The 21,955-nt window shown below is 43.1% G+C and overlaps 1 protein-coding gene across 1 annotated transcript in view; it reads left to right on the top strand.

Annotated features, from left to right (window-relative positions):
* SYNE1 (spectrin repeat containing nuclear envelope protein 1) overlaps positions 1-21,955 on the top strand; it is a 2,361,447-nt gene that overhangs the window by 29,725 nt on the left and 2,309,767 nt on the right. Inside the window, exon 2 of the mRNA XM_078648775.1 lies at positions 14,739-14,998. Within this exon, the coding sequence (XP_078504901.1) occupies positions 14,929-14,998 (70 nt within the window). The 5' untranslated portion in view covers positions 14,739-14,928. The remainder of the gene's footprint in view (positions 1-14,738; positions 14,999-21,955) is intronic.

Raw genomic sequence — 21,955 nt, 5'->3', positions numbered from 1 at the left:
AATCTTTCTGAAGGATAAGAGGTTCCGGGTGGACTGGAGCTATATAGCCAACAAGTGTACCCCGGACTGGCTTATCCTCATAATCAATACGGCCAGGAGTCTTAGTGAGGAACTCCTCCAAGAGATATTAGAGCTGGAGGAATCCATCAAGGCTGACACTACCATCATAGACGCAAAAGAACAGCTGGCAAGAATTCAAAGTGACTTGGGAGAGTACCAGACCTATATGGTTAATAAAAAGATTAAGGGACTCAAATGGAATCTAGATAGATTCAGCCACGAGTGGGAGTTTCCCTCCGTTGAAGAGAAGTATTATCTGTTAGCTCAGGAACAGAGAACCCAACCATAGGGTCCAAGGGGCGGGCGACGCCAGGGCAGGAGGAGCCCCAACAATTGGACATTCGAAAACACGAGTAGTGAGGACGACGACTATAGTGGCTAACCATTTACCTCTAATCAAAGCAGGGTAAGATTTAATCCCCAAGAGAGATCTAATGAAGACTTGGGAGCACTGTTTCAGGTTTTTTTAGGTCAACATCCAACCGACCAAAGAGGGGCAGGTCACAGAGGGAGGGGGAGGGCACATTAGAACTTGAACTCGACATGGCAGATGTTCTCCCCCAGAATCACTCGCAGTTGGGGCAGAACCCCCCTGTAGATGGAAGCACCAATGATATAGTGATCAATCTATCGGACCAACAATTGACTGTGGACGAAACCAGGGTCCTTAACAAAGAACTTGGGTTTGTTCCTACCCCTAAGCATGACAGTTTTAAATTTCTAGGGGAATTTTATGGCCTTATGCGTAAGATTAAGCTTAAAAAAAATTTAGAGGGGAAGGAACAGGACACCCTCTCGATCTTTTCCACTAACTTACATTGTCCCTCGCAATTCTACCATCCCAACAATAAGTTGGGCCTGGAGGTCCATGTTTTTGAACAGAAGGTTTTGCAGGATATCGCAAATCTGGAACAAAATGAAAATGGCCCGGTCTACAGTAACATGACATGACAGGCTCAGACTGGCAAGCTATCAAATCTATACAAAATAATCAATCACTTATCATCAAACCGTCCGACAAGGGCAGAATTATAAACCTTTGTCTAGGGACCCCACAAAAGATCTTCAGCCAGTAATTATCAAAATGGTGACGTGGCTAAAGAGAAGAAGTGGCTCACGCATAAAGAGGCAGAGTTCTTGGTCAATCATAAACCTAAGGTTCCGTCATTCTACCTCATGCCGAAGATACACAAGGCCCAGTGGCCGCCACCGGGGTGCCCGATAGTCTCGGGCATTCAATTGCTGCTGGAGCCATTGTCACAATTTTCCAACTTTTTCCTGAGGGAATGTGTTATTACACAGCCCTCATACGTTCAAGACACTACCGACATTCTGAACATCATAGACACTGTGGAGCATTACCCCGACCAACATTTTCTGGTCACCATTGGCATCTTTGCCTACAATGAGCAGATGTACCTTCAGGTGTCTGGTATTTCAATGGGGGCTACTTTTGCCCCCAGTCTGGCCTTTTATGTAGGCCAGTTTGAATCCAACTACATTAACTATCCTTCAAATCTCTTCCAGAAGAACATTGTTCTCTGAAAGAGATATATTGACGACATGTTGTGGGTCTGGCTGGGGACGGAAGAAGAGCTTCACAGATTCCTGAATTGGCTCAACAGTCTAGATGAATGCTTGAAATTTACATGGACTATTAATAGGAACACTGCCACCTACCTTGATCTTGATATCATGGCAGAGAACAACAAATTGGTGATGAATGTACATCAAAAACCTACAGAGAAAAACTCCTTACTGCACTTCAGGTCGTACCACCCAAGGGCCCTCCGTGATAATTTACCTGTAGGACAATTCCTGCGATATCACAGGAACTGTTCCTTCACCCAGGCATATGCAGGACAGGCAGAGGAACTGACTAGGAAATTGGAGGACCGAGCATATCCTAAAAAGGTTATCAAACAAGCCAGAAAGAGGGCTCTAAATACACCCAGAACTGCCCTCCTTGAAAGAAATACCAGAACTAGTGGGGATTGTATACCTGTGGTCACGACCTTCGGACCACTGTCCACCAAAATTCACCAGATTATCAGGAAACACTAGCATCTGCTTAATACCACCACGATGAAGATGCCTCAACCCAGATTTGCTTTCAAGTGGTCAACCAACCTACGTGACCTCTTAGTACATACCCAGCCTATTAAAAAAACAGGGATCTTAATTGCACAGTTATATTTACAAGACTGCTGTTCCATGAATTAGGCTTTCATTAGTTACAGCCGTATGGCCCTGTATTTTGTTCACTGTGGTACAGTTCTCCACGGATTTGGACGGACGTGTTAATGTGATTCATCAAAGTCCAAACAAGAATTCCTCTGATCTCTTTATTGATGGGGAATCGGCAATAATACTCCGAAACACAGGACCATAGGGCTTTAACTAATTCATTGAACAGCTGATTTCTTCTAAGAAATAAGGCTACAAGATGAGTGCCAGATTTTGTGAACTCTAGGACCTGTTAACACAATTGACACAAGTTGATTTCGGTTTTTTTTTAAATAGAAAAATTTATTTGTTTTTCTTCATATGCATCCACTTTGGAGTTGAGTGTGGAGCACTGGGGCACTGGGGCAAACTGTAAAATCCATTCCACCATCTATAGGTCTGTGTCAGCTCTCCAAACTGTTAGCTGAAACACAATTAACAAGCATTGGCATCGCCAATAGGTCTCGCCTTTTGGACCTTATACGTTTTAGCCAGAGATATTGGCAATGTTTCTAAGGTATGTTGTAGAGAGAGAGAGAGAGACTGACTTACTGAGAGAGAGACTGACTGAGACTGACTGAGAGAGAGACAGACTGACTGACAGAGAGAGACTGACTAAATGAGAGAGAGACTGACTGACAGAGAGAGACTGACTGAATGAGAGAGAGACTGACTGACAGAGAAATCCACATAAATTAATTTACAACTGTGAGGAATCTCTTAATCAATTGCTAGCAAGTGTAAAACATTTAACCTAGATCATAAACCTACATTTACAACCAAATGTACCTTAGTGAATAAACCTCAGTGAGTTCTGAATTGTTAGACTGCATGAATCAGATTGAAATCTTTATAACTTCTATGGGCTGCTCTCACTAATGAAAGGTAACTAATGCATGCTATGTGAATTATTGATAGCATTCTGCACAGGCAGAATGAACTTTATTATTTAGAGGTGGGATTAAAACAACATAAGATTATTACAGCCTTCAAAATTCCGGCTAGCCATCGACAATAGACTCAGTGGAATCACTGTTTCACTTGTGTTACGTTATTGGTGTTCTACATTGTTCATGCGGATTTGCGTTTTTTTCTGAAACACACAGGACTGCAGTAACAATTCCACAGGAAAATCAGAATGTGCATGTATTCCACCGGATCACAAGACATACGTGTTGCAAGGGATGTAGTGGATTTTTTTTTTAAAGGTTTTATATAGCGCTGGCTAGACCCGGAGGTATCAGAGCGCTTTACATGAGCATCAGATAATAGTTACAGGTTACATTGTTACGAAGGTTACACAGTTATTAGAGCATGGCAACATAGTTACTGGTAAGGTCAAGATAAACAATAAGCACAAATACGTAAGGGGAAAAGCAGGCAAGGGGAAAGATTCAGGGGAGGGGGGAAGGAGCTGGGGAAGTAGACAGGTAATGAAGGCGGGAAAGAGGAGGGGAGGGTGAAGGACACCGCATGGAAAGAGGAGGGGAAGGGCGACGGGGACACAAACTGGTAGACGAGTCAAAGCAACGTCCAAAGTCCAGTAAGCTGTGATCCCAGGGGAAGTAGTAACACTTCCCTATCTCTGTTGTGGGAGGCTCCCTTTACACAGTGGACTCTCTCAGAGGGGTCTCTTAGACTGCAAGGCCTACATACTGGATCCTTCCCCAAAAAGGGGAGAGGGAGTGCTTTGGAAAGGGGTGCCATACCATACATCAGCTGTGAGTGGCTCCCTTGGCGCAGTGGACTCTCTCAGCGGGTACGCTGAGACTCCAGAGTATAAATATAGGATCTTTCCCCAACTAGGGGAGAAGGAGTGCTTAGTCAAAGGGCACAAAGGACAGGGGGCTAAGCAGAATAGCTGGCAAGGTGAGAGATTCAGGGGAGAGTGGATATGAGCTAGGAGCTAGGGAGGTAGACAAAGAGAGAAAGAGTACTAAATGGGAACAAATTTAATTAAGTAGTTATTATATAGTGCGGACTAGACCCGATGGAATCAGAGCGCTTTACACGAGGGGCAATAATGTTGCAATTTACATCAGTTAAAGGTTACATAAGTATCAAGAAAAGCATTTAAAGAACATAGGGGACAAGGTGAATGGAGCAAGGAAGGGTAAGGGGATAGGGTAAAGGGGTAGGAGGAAGATAGGGTATAGAGACAAGGGGAAAATCTGCCCAAGGTCTGGCTGGGAAGGTGATGGCAGGGAGGGGGAGTCCACAACCCATTTCCTCTTTAGCTATATGGTAGCTCCACCGGGCATCAGCCAAATTGCTAGGTCTCCACAGTCTGGGGTAAGTTCCGCAGGTTCCAAGTCCTGATGTGTAGGCAGGTTAGGGGATAGGTTCAAGGTCTGGTCAATGTCCAATTGTTGTCCCAGGGAAGTAAAACAACTTGTAGGAGACCACTATGGAAGCCATCTTGGGGTCAGGCAGGGGAATGCACTGTACATTGGTACACTGGTGGCCATCTGTTAGAGCTGCCAGAGCTTCAACTAAGCAAGGGCATTCTGTTTGTACCTTGAGGAATAAGGATTGTCGTAACAACAAGGTGAGAACCATTCGGAGCCATCGCTGGAGCTCAGCGGTTCACGAGCGGAACTGCAAGATGGCCGCCGACTCGGAAAACGAGTTGGCGGTCTAGTTGTTGCTCGCAACTCCAGGTGCGTGATCCTTGGTGAGGCGCGCGTGCTGAGTGTACTGCACACTTCACTAAGGTTCGTGAGAGAGACGGTTGGCTTTTGGAGTTCTGTACTAATTCCATTTAGCCCTCGAAACATTGCCTACAGAAAACCCGTGATCCAGGATTGTAATACTCCTAGAATCCAGCTATCGATGTAGACTTCAGTTGAAGTGGCCACAGGAATCAACTTACCTCATAGAGATTCGAGAATTGAGCTGCTCCTGGCAACGTTCGAGTCACCTGCAGAGAAAGACAAGAAACGGAAACACAGATAAGTGCATGCATGCCAAGTTAAATAGAATAACGATTGTGTACAGAAATTTAAGAAACTAAATTTCAGACTAAAGAAATACTAGAGACTTATATTTTCGAAGTTAAGTTAAGTGACTACAGAGAACACTTACCTGAACAGGTTAATAACAGAGGAAGAACCTGTAAGTAAATAATAACCAGAGTGAAGGAACTGAGAAAAGACAATACTTACCAGAGAAAAGTCAGCGGCCTTCAGGTGTTACCTGTAGGATATAAAAAGAAGAAGCATTAAGGCAAAATACCCAACTGCTAGAACAACTAACTAGATATTATAACAGAAAAGAAAGGCTTAATAGGAGGTAAGAGTTGTGATAAAAGGTTATAGCCAGAGAGTTTAGATTTGTCTAATAGAACTAACCAAATAAATATCAATCAATCAATCAAGACATTTGTATAGTGCACTACTCACCCGTAGGGTCTCAAGGCGCTAGGAGGGGGGGGGGGTGCCGTTACTGCTCGAACAGCCAGGTCTTGAGCTTCTTCCTGAAGGAGAGGTGGTCTTGGGTCAGGCGCAGGTCGGACGGGAGGGAGTTCCAGGTCTTGGCGGCCAGGTAGGAGAAGGACCTACCTCCTGTTGTCGCTCTTCGGATGCGGGGGACGGCGGCGAGGGCGTGGCTGGTTGATCTGAGGTGGCGCTTGGGAGCGTAGAAGTTGATTCGGTTGTTGAGGTAGTTCGGGCCTTGGTCGTGTAGGGCTTTGTGTGCGTGGGTGAGGAGACGGAAGGTGATTCTTTTGTTGACGGGGAGCCAGTGCAGGTCTCTCAGATGTCCGGAGATGTGGCTGTTTCGTGGGATGTCGAGGATGAGTCTGGCTGAGGCGTTCTGGATCCGCTGGAGTCTCTTCTGGAGCTTGGCGGTGGTTCCGGCGTAGAGGGCGTTGCCGTAGTCCAGTCGGCTGGTGACGAGGGCCTGGGTGACAGTCTTCCTGGTCTCGGTGGGGATCCACCAGAAGATCTTCCGTAGCATGCGCATATGACGGTTTATATCTCCAGGAGCACAAGAATAGAAGCCTAGAAGACAGAAAACACAAGACGAAGAGTAGCACTAGTATCTGGATAGCTAGGTAAGAAGTAATAACTGGCACTAGGAAGAGTTAACTAGAGTTAGGGAGAGAACTAAATGTTCCCTGTTTATAACAAATCCAGCGTGCACACACCATCACACGCACAGACATGCACAAGCACACCAATGTGAGCACACACTCTAATATGCGTACAGACGCACACAGACAAGCACATAGACAGAAACATCGAAGAACACAAGCACACATAAAATCCCGGGCTCTAATACAAAAACATTCAAATACATGCACACGCAAACACCATCACATGCACAGACATGCACAAGCACACACAAACACGTTCACACTCTCATACACGCAGACACGCACAAACACACAAGCACACATACAATCACATGCTACAGAACAAAAATACCCAAGGACGTACACACAAATACATGCACACACACACACCATCACACGCACAGACATGCACAAGCACACAGCAAATGTGCGCACACACTCTCATATGCGACCAGAGGGCGCACATACAGAAACATCCACACGCACAAGCACACATACAATCCCATGCTCTAATACAAAAACACTCAAATACATGCACACACCATCACACGCACAGACATAAGCACACATACAGAAACATCGGCGAGCACAAACACAAGCACACATAAAATCACATGCTCTAATACAAAAACACCCAAATACATGTCCACACCATCACACGCACAGACATGCACAAGCACACACAAATGTGAACATAGTCTTTCATACACGAACAGGCGCACACACGTGTGCGTCCGCGCACACCCCCTCATACATGCACAGACGCACACACAAAAGCACTCCCATGACACATTTCTCCAGGACTGCCGCAGCATTGATGGCACACAAAGGCAGAGTCAGCGGTACCGATGTCCTGAGGGTGCCACCATCTTAGGACCAAGCAGTCGGCCCACGTTTTAGTGCAGTCGGGTGTGTTCCTCATAAGAGAGCAATGGGCTCCCACTGGTGGTAACGCTGTTGATCCCGGGTCCGTCCAGATGCCACCAGGTCCCAGGAGCTCGCAGGCTGGTCAGCGGCGCCTATGGCTTAAGGGCACCACCATCTTAATGTCAGGCGTCGCCCAGCGTGGCGTCTCTGCCGGGTCACCTCGGGCGCGAGAGCTGGCTAGGAGAAACCCAGGTCTTGGGAACGTCCTCCTCCTCGGATCTGGTGTTCAGGTCCGATTGTCAGCTGCCATCTTAGCCCGCGGCCCCGAGAGCGAGATGTGCATCAGGATTTTAAGAATAAACCTCTCCTGGTACACACTAGAATCACTTTGTCCATTTCTGCCAGCACCGCTGGCTCCACCTTGGCCCGAGAAGGCGGGGGCGGACAGAGTGATCCGGCACCTAGGAGTCGAGGCCAGAGACACCCATGCATCCGGCTGAGAGTGTCAGGGCGTCACCGCAGAGGGCTGCAGACGTCTCGGTCCAACAGCCTGGCAGAAGGGGCCTTGACAGATGGGGAACACGCACAGGTCTCTCCTCTGCAGGGCTGTTTCTCTTCCACAAGTCTCGCCAGATCCTGGTGACAGTCTCGCCAGATCCTGGTGACAGGCTAGTGCCTCTGGGAAACAACTCCAGGACATAATGCAGGCCGTGCTAAACCCCCTTCTCAGTGCCATAAAAACCTTATTTTCAGAATCTTGGGGTTAGTAGGAGGCAGAATCTCTTGTGGAGCTCAGCAAATAATCTTAAGTATGGAGTAGTAACAGCCTAAACTTCGACATGCCAACATTCCACCTTAGGAATCTTTATGGCAACCTAATAATGTGGCAGAAGGAATTAGTGGATGGGACGGCAGAGGTGAGAGAGACCCTCCTCCGAGTGCCTCAGGAGTTTTGACCAGTTAGGGTGGCGAACATCCAAAGTGAAAATCCTGAATGATCCAGAGTTACAGGATGAGACATGACCTTTCAAGATGAATCCATCAGGTTAAACCTGGAGGAATTTGTCCCAGAAAAGTACCTTCGAATCATCTGCATAAATTAGTATGATAATCTTGATCTACCAGGTTTGTACCCAAAATTCCTGGGTTGCGCCAGATCTTGAACTTACGGACCCTCACAGTATTGGTAGTTTCAGGTGCATAATTGACACATTGGTGCACATTCTAGGCGTTTCAGAGCTACCAAAGTGGTAATAGGCTTTTCAGAGCTACTGAACTTTTTGAAGAATTGGCAAGGATAAATGACAGATATAATGAAAGTGTTACACTGTGAGTGCACAGTAAGCAAATGCTGCAAAGGTTTGCAATACGAATCCTACGTGGTAGATGCCCTAGGAAAAGTTATACCTCCGTTTACACTAGCAATAAGTGTTTCATAGTGCGAACTAGCAGGAAGAATTGCACAGGAAAGTCCCAGCAATAATTGGTGCACTGGGATTAAGTGTTGCACAGTAGTGCACAAGCTGAAAGTGTTGAGGTTTTGGGTATGTTATTAGCAAGTGTATCAGCGGAATGTGTACTAACAATAAGTGTTAGGGGAGAATTAGGTGACCGCTGGTGGGTTTGCAGCAATTTCTGCACAAGGGGAAAGTATCACCTAGTGTAGCGCAGCAAATACAATAATAAAATGTGTAGGATTGGAGGTACGCTGCCCTTAAACATTGTGAGTAGTTCACAAGCTCCAAGTGCTGTATGGGCTTGATAAGCAATATATGTGGTAGGGTATGGCTCGTGTGCTAACGGTAAGTGTTGGACTGGCTGGAGTACGAGAGATGTTCTCACAGTGTTGCAATAACCGCATGCTTTCCACATTGTTTACAGTAACAGCAAGAGCTCAATGACCTACAACAATAACAAGCACGACAACTGAGAAGAGTGAAACTAAATTTGTGTTTTATCACTCGATTTGTGTTTTGCAGGCAGGAGTGAGTATTAAGTGAAGGGTTGCACATAGGAGCACTAAAATCCCTAGCATCAATGTTTGCACAACTAGTGAGACTTGCATAAAGGGGCAAAGTTTTAGAATGGGTTGAACTAGCAAAAAGTATTCACTGTTGGGTATATTACCAGGAGGTTTTCAATGTGGGTGTACTGCCATTGCTGCATGAGGAGCACAAGTACTGTATTGTGGGCTAGGTACGAGTTGTGGTGGAAGTGTAGTCTCTGTCCCCTGAGACTTCATGCAGTGACGGTACATTGCATGCTAGTTGTGTACATATTTGGACTTTGAGGTCTACCCTATACAGAATTCAATTAATAATCGACCCATAGAGGTACACTTGCAGTAAGTCTTGCAGTGATACTCAGGGGTATTTTGGTTTACACAAGAGCGTAATAAAAAATTTCTAAGTGCTTTACAAGACTGCGTTAGTTTCGAGGTTGAAGGGGTTGCACCCAAAAATACTTATGTGGGATATATGCCCTCTTAGTTTGTATGAGCTACACGGTCTGATCTTACCTGCCCTAGGTTACAGTATCCGTACCTGGACGCCACCCTATCCGCCTCATCCGGTCCCCCGAGCACACGCACTGCCCAATGGTTAGAGTAGACGGCGCAGGAAGGCGAGCATTGGCCACTGTGAAGCAGCATACGGAGAAGTACCAGCAGCAGACGGGGGGCTGCCATCCCTGTGACCAACAGTGGGGGTCTTCTCACAAGACACAAGGTAGTGGATGAAGTAAGACTTGCATGCCTCTCCTTTGAGCCTCCAGATACTAACTTCCAGTGAATGGCCGCTAGGGCAGGGCTAAAGCTGCAGGAACAGGCTTTAAAGTCTTGTGTAGCAGGCACGCGACGACGAGTGAAGTCAGCTCGCGCCACAGGAATGCTCCACAGCAGGCAGTGAAGCACCACTAAGAGCTGACAGACTCCAGGCAGACGGAGCAGCGAAGCTCGCGCTGAACAAGCTCATGCAGACTAGAGTCACAGGCAGCCAATAGGGAGCACCCAAGCTCCGTCCCTGACCCGGGACTGAGAGGAAGGTGTGCTGTGTCTGCCTGCTGGAATGCATTCGTGCTTGTGCTGGTCTCAGCCTTGCGAGAGCGAGCAGCAGCGGCGCGAGAGACATATGTTGTTAATTAGCACGCACACCGCTGCTCGCTCCCGCAAGGTGGATGCCAGCACAAGCACGAGTGTGGGGAAAAGGAGCAGACCGATGGCTAGGCGAGACCTAAAAACATACGTTCTATTTGATGTAGTAGACCTTTTGGAAAAAGCATATTTTTTGAATTATTGAGAACAGAAAATGTGCAGGATGTCAAGATCATCTAAGTGCGCCACTAGACGTTGAAGAATTTTCTACCAAATAGCTCAAGGTAAAACAAAATAGCAGTGGCAGAGATGCAGCACAAGTATTGCATTTTGTTTAACCCTCCTCTAAATGTTCAAGGTGAGCTCAAGCTGGTTCCAACCCCATGCACAAAAATAGAAAAATAAAAACTCAAACATACCACACACCATCACCTTTCCCATAAACAACTGAAATCTTTGTTGCATATATTAAAGAGAGTATGCTTGCAAATATGAAAATAAAATTAGACTTTCTAGTGCAAAATTAAACACATCCAAAAAGCTGTTAGAAATGTATTGAAAAAAGATATTAGAATCAGTTTAATACAAGTCCATTTTTTATTTAAAGGTACAATAGCTTGGAATGTGTAGGAACATGCAGATAGATTCTAACTTTTCTATAATTACCTAATAAGTGAAGAAATTAAACGAGTTGCCATAAATAGCTTTTTTTCTGCTTGTCACTGTACAACTAGGAATACAAAGATGAAGAAAGAAAAGTAACATTGTTTTAAGTTCTTTAAACAACCTCTTTAATTAGGCCCCATAATCTACCTTTCTCCCTAGGCTGGTGGCTCTGACTTTGCATGTCAGGACTCAACTGCAATAAGCTATTGCAGTTGAGCGGCTACGCCATTTCTTTAAAATAGACAATTGGGAGTGTCACAATGTGTCTATTATAAATACATTAGAGATGGGTTTTTATACGAGGATTGTAGAATCCCATGTATTATATATCTACACCTGTAAAAACGCATTTATGTATCATACTGAGAGCTTCCATTCCATCCTCTTCACAAATAGACAAGGGGAGTGGCCATGGAATTTTCTCAATAAGCCTCCTGAATTTGCGACCAGCTGTTCAGCTGCCCCCCCCAGTGACCTCTCAGCTTTCAATTGAGTGAAATCAACTGTTATTGTGTTAATACGCATCATTATCGAAAGGGGGTTGAATACTTATTTATTTATGTGCTCTATAGGGAATAGGAATCAGTGAATGCTTTCAAAAGAGTGAAGGGAATAGTGAGGTATTTAGCACAATCAAATATTCAAAAATCATAAAAAGGGAAACACCACATACAGATTGCTTTCCTTTTTAACTGTTTCAGTCAGTTTAAGTGCCAAGCCATCTAGCATTATTTTTAAAACACTCAACTACCACTAAGCTTCCACTTCGCCGTAAAAGGGAAGATCTGTTTTTCGAGGTTAGCTTCGTACTAGCTCTGTCTTAGAATGTTCCAGAATGATGCTTGCATTTGTTTCACAATTCTATCGAAATAGGACTATTGTCATTTGCAAAATTGTCCCTCTGGGTACAGCATTTTGGACAGATTTTTAGTGGCACTAACATGGGAGAACCCGAGGCTCATGTGGAAGGTGGTCCACCAGGCATACCTCTACTCTTCAGCTTAGACGAGGTTCAAAAGGAAATCATCTCTCCATCTGGTGGCAAAGCCCCCGGCCTGGAGGAGTCCTGGCAGATCTTTATAAGGCTGATCCAAAGCTTTGAGCCAAGATTTTAACTCACGTTTTTAATACAGCATGTTTACGTGATTTCCCTTCTTCATGGGCAATGGCAGTTATTATCCCCATTTTCAAAAAAGGAGCACGGGATGATGCTGCATGTTACAGACCAATCTCCCTTTTAGACTCTGCTGCTAAAATTATGGGTAAAGTGATACTGGAACGTATAACTGCGTGGCTTGACCAGTTGAATGTTATTTCTCATCTACTATATGGTTTTAGGCAGGGAAAAGGGACCTTCGATCAACGTCTTAACCTAAATTTAGTGATTGGAAAATATACCCTTGCTAAGAAGGGAATACTGCACTTAGCTTTTATGGATTTGACTCAAGACTTTGACTGTGTAAATAGGTCTATGCTATGGCTGATTTTAAGTAATATGGGCCTGGATGCGGAGTTGGTGGCTTTTTTACGTAAAGTCCACGAAAACACAGTGGCTGCAGTAAGATATAATAAGGATGGCGCACTGATGGATACCTGGGCGGTAAAGAGAGGGGTCCGTCAGGGCTGAATCTTGACCCCTCTATTGTTTACATTGTACATAAATAAGTTAGGGGATTTTCTAATGTCAAGATGTAAAGATATCCCCAGGGTTGGTACCAAGATGATACCTGCACTCCTTTATGCAGATGATGCAGTCCTGCTGGCCAGGACCGCAGTGGGCCTCCAATCACTTTTAGATGGTTTTATAGTTTTTATGGTTTCTCTAGATGTGACCACTAATTTTACAAAATCGCATACTATGTACATAGGCCCCCATAAGGCCTTGAAGGCCAAATTTTATTGTATGGGGCAGAACTATCCAAAGTCTCGGCCTTCCCTTATTTGGGGGTACTTTTTGCTGAGCATGGGTCTTGGCGTGCTCAAATCACACAAAAAACAAATACCCTTACTAGAGCGGCAGGGGCTACTTTGAGTTTTGCCAAAAGATTAGGGTCAAAACCATTTCCTGCCCTGTTGAAGATTTACAAAGAAAAGTGCATCTCCATGACAACCTACGGAAGTGATGTCTGGGGTTACAAGGATGGAAAGGATATCCAGGTGGCAGAGAACAAGTTCATGCGCAAGCTTTTGTCCATCCTGCACAACACGAAAAATTAGGCATGGCGTACATTTCAGATCAGATAGCAGTAGCCCCTGTGTTGTGCTGGTTGAGAATATGGGCCTGTCCGACCATCAGCTTAAACCAACTTATAATTACTGACTGTCTAACACTGGAGGGGGTAAAGCATATCCCAACTAATAATTACTGACTGTCTAACACTGGAGGGGGTAAAGCATATCCCTTGGTTAGAATATGTGAGGGATTTGTCAAACTAGCTTTGCAGCCCGGACTTGTACTTGAGCCCCAAACCTTTAAGTAAATCAGCTGTTAGAATTAGTGAACAACAGTTCCTGGAAAAACGGCACGGTTACAGGGAGGAAATGGAGGTGGTGAAACCTACTGTGAGAAGGCATGTCATACTCTCCCTGATCAAGCAAGTCCAACCATATTTACTCTTTGTTAGTAATGCTTTTCACCGATTTGTTTTGACGAGATTCCGTCTGTCCTTGGTCCCTTGGTTCTTGGCGGTTCCACTAGGCTTTACAAAACCTGGTACTCTTAAACCTTGCCCCTGTGATAACTTCTCAAAGAAAGACACCCTACATTTTATTTTTTTCTGTGATTTTTACCATTCATTGCATAAAAAATGTATACTCCCACTGCTCAGAGATCTCCACTTTACCCAAGTTAGGCCTTCCTTACTATATCTTCAAATGTTATCCAGCCCTATAGTCTGTTTTGGGGTTGCGAATTTGTTAACAGGAGATACCAGGCACAGGAAAAAACAGTTTGTATAACACGCAGCTGGGCTTAAAAGCCCCCTTTAAAGTCGTTTATGCATCTTTCAATATCTTGTCTTTGCACTTGGCCCCTAGCACTTTTGCACTTTACAAATGTATTTTGTGTAATTTAACCTGAATCCTGTTTTTCGTACTGATACAAGGGATGTTTCTATTTTATGTATTTTAACTGAAATTAATGCTCTTTTTTAAATGTAGACTTTTATGTCTTTCATTTGCCGAATAAAGTAAATTTTGACTTGACAGTGAATGCTTTCAAAATAGTGAACGGAATAGTGGGGTATTCGGCACAATCAATGAATCAAAAATCATAAAGAGGGGAATACAATTTACAGATTGCTTTTCTTTTTAACTGTTTCACTCAGTTTAAGTGCCAAGCCATCTAGCATTATTTTTAAAACACTCAACTGCCACTAAACTTCCACTTCGCTGGAAAAGGGGAAGATCTGTTTTTCGAGGTTAGCTTCATACTAGCTCTGTCTTAGAATGTTCCAGAACGATGCTTGCATTTGTTTCACAGTTCTATCGAAATAGAACTATTGTCATTTGCAAAATTGTCCCTCTGGGATTGACATGAAAATATTGATGTCTGGCAGGCGCACGCCACTTGTCTTTTAAGTAGGCTTTCAGCATGAATTGTTTCTTTGGCAAGAGGGATACGATTATGCACTGTGTCTGGCACTCTTCGTTTCTTTTTGAGGCGCTTATGCAAATGTACTCAGGTTTTGCAGAATTTCTTGCATGAGTTTTTGTTTATCAAAATAAAATATGATTTCTTGTTTCTTGTTTCAGGCAGTTATTGCTCGTCGAAAGGACAACTGCGTGCTTTTTTAGCGGAACTAACACCAGCACAGGAAGCGCCACTCAAGATGAAGTTACGCAGCACGTTTCTAGGGAAGTAGTTGAACGTCTGCATCCAGCTGGGGGCCTAGCCTGAACATCCTGTCACTCTGCAGTTGCATGCTGCACCAACATCATCATCATGGCCTCTTCAAGGCATGGAGTAGGGAGATCTCCCAGGGATATTGCAAATGTGATGCAGAGGCTACAAGGTAAGGGAGACATGGTCGGCGACTGTTGTTGTGTTGCCTCGTTTTTAAGTCTGGCCTAGCAACAGCTTTAGCTTCCTTATCAGCCTTATCTTTAAAATCAAAAACAGGTGAGGGAAAGTAAGAGGAGAATGTTGGCTGGCACTGGCGGGTGGACACATTAACCCTTTTGCTGAGCATAAGACGGGGACCGGGGAATGGGTCCAGTCTCCAATGCTGCTATATCCCAAGTAAATCCAGATGCAGGAACAGTAGCTCGCTTTTTGACTGATAATTAGGACCTTTATGGATATGTTGGTCGTGAATATTAATCTGTAGGCTTTGCCGCATAATAGCAAATTAACACCCACGTTTGACGCGGATGACGGTCTAAAGGATCTGGTGTGGAGTTTGTTTAGAGGGAGTACTGTACCGGTATTTGGCACTTACCTTGCGGACACTTGTTGTGAGACAACTACAAAATACTCTTTTGCAAAAATACAAATACCAGAGGTAAATAAAATAGCCGAGCCACTCCGGTTGGCATGGGATTATAGCATTTAAGTTTTTTTTCTTTATCCGTTTGATTTTATTATAAAGCACACTGTTACGATATGTCTTCCTGGCGGTAGGAAGAAAATGATTTAACATGGCACACAGAGAAACATTAAAAAAAAACTCTAAGCAGACTGACTACCAGTCAGCTTCTTACAATGCGTGCATACAAGATTTTAGTCCCCTGCAGAAAAGTAGTGTAATTAGAACTCAGAGTATAAACCAGCAATCAAGAATACATTAGTTGCTCTTCGTTTCGCCTCTCTTGCATTAGTTAACATTTTATCCTTCTTTCTACTTAATTGAAACGAGAAAAAGGCAACTTTTTGTTGGGCGCTGCTACAGCCTGGGCTGCACATTTATTTAGATAATTATATTCGCGACATAATGATTTTACTCTTCTGAAACTGAGTTTAGAATTGCAAATTGCACCTTTCTGCAGTGGGTGAAGTGCGCTCCGTTACCCGTGAAGAATATTCATCTGCCTTTGAAGGTAAGCATTAGCTTAGTAGTTGCACACAGGTGGTCAGTTTCTGATGTACCATGAGTTACCTCGACTAATCCTCGAGGAAATCTGAAGGTGGACCTACAGGACTAGCCAAGTGTAGCGTTATATCCTAGTTTGTTCTGAAAGCCAAGGCAAGGTATGCACATAATTCATATATTTTGATTCATAATGCCCCAATTGTAGATTCAGGAAAAGGTGAGCCTTCATAGGTAATAAGAGGAGTGGAGACTGGAGGTAATATTTTGAAACATTTATAATTATTGGTTTGATTTAAACATGTTGTGCCAGAATTCTCAAAATGTATGCAGATTAAGGAAGGGTTTATACAATCATAGGTCCAGGATTTACTGTATGTCAATTTATTTTATGTAGATACCCTGAAACGCAGGGCCCACTTTTAACAGTCCCGCTCCCGAAATGTAAGCTCTCAGGCCATAGATTTTGACAGATGTAACCAGTGATTGTCTGTTTGAGTTTAATCTGGAAGCCTAGCAATGCTTCACCGAATTTCGACTTATCATGTTGTGTTCTGTCACATTACTTTATGTTATCTCACATTATGTTGTGTTTCACTTTAAATGGCCTTGGTGTTAAAGGCTGTCTCTGTTAGCCAAGTGTTGTTTGCCAGTTGTGGGTTTCTTTAAAGTTGGAATGGAGACCTGTATAGAAGCTGAGTCTTACGATCTACCTAACACAGATACATTGGAGGTCAGGGTGACTTGCTCAGTAGTTTCAGGTGTAAATGCAGATCTGTGAATGTATGAATTTGTTTCCCGATGGGGTTCCCACTGAAATCTTGAATCTTGCAGGTTTCTCTTACATTTGTACATGTGTGGTCTGTGTGTGATGGACTCAATAATGATGGATTTCCCTACAGCAGAACCCCAGTGAGGTCTGGGTCATGTGAAAGTTCCTAACTCTTGTATGTATGTATATATGTATGCACAGTGGGTCATTTTCTGCATAGTTATGACTTTTCCTAAGGTGGAACATCAAGGAAGGTTAGATCTGGTGACCTCCTCATGACTCATATGAGTGTTTAGACAGTGGCTCATACGCTCAGAAGTTATGAGTTTCCCTTCCATGAAGCCCCAAATAATCATCAGCATATGGACAGTAGAATACTTTTACACAAGGGCATATACACCGATTCTGCATGGTAGGTGTGTCAGTGTCACTGTTTCTGGGGTGTCCAGTTTGATTGTTTGTGTCCGCTTGTCTAAGAGGTAGTTTCTCCTCCGTGTGCCAGTGAATTATCCACTAGGTGTCAGTGTCACACATGTTCCAATGTCAGTGTCTCCTTGTGTTTGTGTTTCCCTGTGTCAGTGTTTGTACCGGTCTCCAGGGTAAGTCTCTCCTTGCCTCATTATATGTTTATATCTGCATTGGTGTCAACGTTTGTGCTTCAATGCCCCACAGTCTGCATTTATGTCTCCCTGCCTTATCGTTTATCTCTCTTTGTTACACCGTAAATGTCTCTACCTCCTTATCTCGTTGTTAATGTCTTTCTGTCCAGACATCAATGATTATGTTTCCCTGTTGCCATGTGAACATTTATTTGTTTCTCCTCTCCCTATATCTCTGTGTGTGTCTCCTTGTCATAGTATCAGTGTTTTCTTGTCCAGGCATCAGTAGCTCTTTTTTCTCTCAGTCTTTTAGAGTCAGTGTCCCTGCATTCCATTTCAATGCCTTTCTTAGAGTTAGGTCCTGATTAAGAGTTGAGTCAGTAGTACCGCTGGTTGCGATAGGGTCCAACCAATCACAAATGGCCCAGTGTCCCTACACCTGGATTATCCAGGTGTGGGAAAACCAGACGAAATTGTACCACTTGGCAAATATCTGCCTGGTAAAATTGGATGAGGCTTGGGCTGCAAAAGTTGCCCAGCCTCAGCTCCAAGTTCCCACCCATCCCTCTCTTTGGCAGGGGGAGCAGAATGCACAGCTACCACTGACTGCACACTTCTCTCTCTGTTCCCTGCCCTCGGCAACCATTCTCACCTCTTTTACCTCTCCAACTACCCTGTACCTGCACCGCTCTCCAATTTACCACCTCCTTAGAGCAGGTGGTAAATGTGAGCTTTAACCTACATGGAAAAGGAAATGTCATGCGGAATTTCACCTGGCATAAAGGAACTGCACATTTATTCCTGATTCTATGGGAATTATCTCGTAATAGGTGTATTTAGTTGTGAAGATACTGATCAGAATCGTTTATTTTGGCCACCAGATACCTCTACACTGAAATATGCCTAACTCATAATGGAAGAAAGAATGTCAGGGCAAGATCTTTTTGTCCGCTAGGAACCTGGTTGTATCTATGAAGGAAGAAAACAATGGCTCCCAAAGATTAATTTAAATAAATGTATATAATATTTGTAGAAATACTAGGTAAACATATTCATGGTAATAATAAGGTATATTACATAACAGGAGAAAATCAGTTGTCTGGCAACAGTGACAATTTATTTATTTATTATTAGAATACACTGTCATCATTGTCCAAAATTGGTAAATCAGCTGAGCATGGCGGCGGTTTCTCCTTCCGGATTCGCTTCATTGATCTATTCAAGAAGCTTTACCCATTGGATGCAAGTTGACTGCATGGTTTATTAACCCTTGACATGTTTTCCTGTGTACAACTTAACTAGACCTAGTTTCCATATTTTCACCCAATGACATATACTCACAGGAGGTCTTCTCACCTTGATGACACCCTAGACTGTATGCCATTCAATTACTGAATGGGGAACATTTCATACACATTGGATGTTTTACATTAATAGTCTAGAAAACAAACAGGCTATTCATTGCAATAGTTGGAAACATCAACTAGTCTACCTCATATTGATTTTTTTTGCACTGTATATAAAATTCTTTTCAATCCCTACTCACTTTGCATCGCATCATCAGCACCCTATACATCTGCTATGTGCCTGTATCTGTCTTGAGGCAACAAGGGAGGTTTGGGTCCTATCTTTGACTGGCTTGGACCACTCTTATATACCAAACAACACAAATAGCCAGACAGGTAAACTTATTTTCATTTGATCACACCCAGTCTATACGTACTGGGGGATGTGCTTTTTTATTTTAGTTTGTTAGATTCTTGTTTGTACTTTTTCATTTGGTTTTTTTGTACGTCATCAAAAGGAACAATTCTCAAACAATAAAGAATACATTCAGAAAAATGATGTGCACAATATATACAAGTTTCAGATATATAACAGATCGCTACTCAATTTCAACAACACCAGGAATACATTACATTACAAAGAACATAAATTCATACAATGCCTAAAAACAATTCTTGAAGTAGGCACCAGTCCTTTATATTATATACCAAAAAGACAGGCGGACAACAAGGTTCGTAGATACTGCCTGCCTGTCTTACTGAGCTCGGGTATGGGATAATTGTGAGGTTGCACTGCTAGGGATAGATAGAGTGGTATTGTTTTTGTCCCTAGTTGCACCCTTATTCTTTGACCCAGCACATCCCCCAGTACGTATAGACTGGGTGTGATTACATGAAAATAAGTTTACCTGTCTGGCTATTTGTGTTGTTTGGTGTATCTGTCTTGAGACATATATACAAACTGATTGCATTTACTTAGGACCCTGGCACAGACTGGTTTTGTATATTTTATATAATAGACAATTGGTTGATTCTTGATGCTGTATACCTTATTGTTACCATGGATATGTTGACCTAGTATTTGACAAATATCATGTACATTTCTTCAAAGTAATCCTTGGGAACCACTGTTTTCTTGTTTCATAACTCACATAGGGCCGTATTGTTTGTTACTCCATGTCCCATGATCCGTTTTTAGATTCCTCTGGTTGTTAGACCTGACACCCTTGGGTGTTAGTCCCCCAAACGTTTTGCCTTTACCCGTCCCTTGCTGAATTAGTTTTGTTTGCTTTAGAGTATGTGCACTTTAGCCCTGCTAACCAGGCTAAAGTCTTTACGCTCACTCCTCCACACATTTTCAAATTGGCTTACACGCAATTGACTCATTTAATTTACTTGTAAGTCCCTAGGAACGTGGTACTACATGTACCAAGGACCTGTAAATTAAATGCTACTAGAGGCTCTTAGGCACCCATTATGGCACCCACTTTAGTAGCCTTTTTAAATATTTCTCAGGCCTGCCATTGCTGCCGCTGTGAAGTTTTATACTACCATTTTGACCAGGTAAAATTAACTTTTTGTCAGATCTCAACCTTCCTTTTTAATACATATAAGTCACCCCTAAGGCAAGCCCTAAATAACCCTTAGGTTAGGGAGCAGTGTATTTAAAAGTTGGACATGTATGTTTATGCTTAACATGTCCTGGTAGTGAAAAACTCTTAAAATTATTTTTCACTACCTCTCCATTAGGGTAGCATTAGGTTACCTTATTGCTTTAAATAAGTGATACATTTTGATTGGCAGCAGGTAGTAATTCAAAGTTTGGTCTCAAATTAACTGTAATCTCACCCCGCTTTAATGTTAAAGTCAGATTTTAAGTTACAATTCTGAAAATGAAACTTTAAGAAAGTTTCAATTTTTTGTCTTAACCTTTTTGAGCTTGTAGCCTCTATCCTGGGTCACATGACTAGGTGTAGTTGGCAGCTGTCCTTTGTGTATTTCATCCAGACAGTGATACAATGGGGAACTAGATGCTGTCAGAAAAGGCCATGTAGTCAGGATGAGAGAGGTAGAGTTGTCACCTACCACACTTGCACTTCAAAGGGGTTGTGTGTTTTTCCTTATTACTGCTTGTGTGCTGTATAACTCATTTGCACATTGCCTCTAAATTGAGCCTGACTGTGTTTGTGCCAAGCTATCAGAAGTTTAAGTACAGGATCATTTAGTGACGTTTATGGTTCAGCCTGACAAGTATTGTGATTGTTGCTTGAGAAGGGTCTCACCCCCCTCCCCCCAAATCAGGAACCCAACTTCTTGTCCTATACTAGTGGCAATGTCGGCATGTCCCACTGTAGGTTTCCCTGAGGAGAATAAATGCCATTATTACATGTTTAGCTAACTTACAGTGCAGGGATTTTGCTAAAAATTAAATAGGGGTGAAGGAGGAAATATATAACTCATATTTTATTTGTAAAAACGTAAAGGCTATATAATTAAGCAAGTGGTTTGATGTATTTTTATTGCAGTCTATTACCATTGATAGTTTACTGGACATTGGGATCATTAGTGTGTTAAAGTTCCCAAGGAGGGCAGTGCCCACATCACTTTTCTTGTATGAAATTAATTAAAACAGTAAATGAAGCTGTTCCTTTGCTTCTATTGCTTCTATTAAGCTGTCTCCACAGGAAATATATTTAATAGGAATTGCTGTGAAAAAATACTGTGATGATTAGCTTACATTATAAATATATTTTGCTGTCTCTTATTCTTCAGTGTCAATTAAAAAGATGCTTGCTAAGTTCACAACAATTCCATTGTTTAGAAAAAACATCGAACACCTAAGTGCACAGAGGGAGGCAAGAATTTCCTATTCTTAACGGCCCATCTGTGCACCTTGTAGATAAACATCATCAAGGTACATATACGTAGAGTTAGGTACAGAAAACATATACAAACGTAGTTTTACATATTTTGGGCCAGATGTACGACCGTTTTTGCGGTCGCAAAGGGGTTTTAGGCCTGTTCGTGACCGCAAAAACTGTATGGCCCAAGTACCAATTCTATTTTGCGAGTCGCTATTCAATTAGCGATTTGCTAAATAGGGTTAGGGACTCACTATTAGGAAGGGGCATTCCAAGGACATCCCTTCCTAATAGCGACTCCCAACACTATGTATGAATGTTTTGCGACTCTAATTGCAGTTGCAAAACACTCACAGTTTACCACCCTTCTCAGAAGGGTGGTAAGGCTTTAGCAAATGGGAAGGGGTATTCAGGGGACCGATTCC

Source organism: Lissotriton helveticus, chromosome 6 (genome assembly GCF_964261635.1).
Source record: "Lissotriton helveticus chromosome 6, aLisHel1.1, whole genome shotgun sequence".
NCBI classification, from domain to species: Eukaryota; Metazoa; Chordata; class Amphibia; order Caudata; family Salamandridae; genus Lissotriton; species Lissotriton helveticus.
Note: the sequence above shows the minus strand (reverse complement) of the source record. Positions and strands in the feature narration are given on the sequence as shown.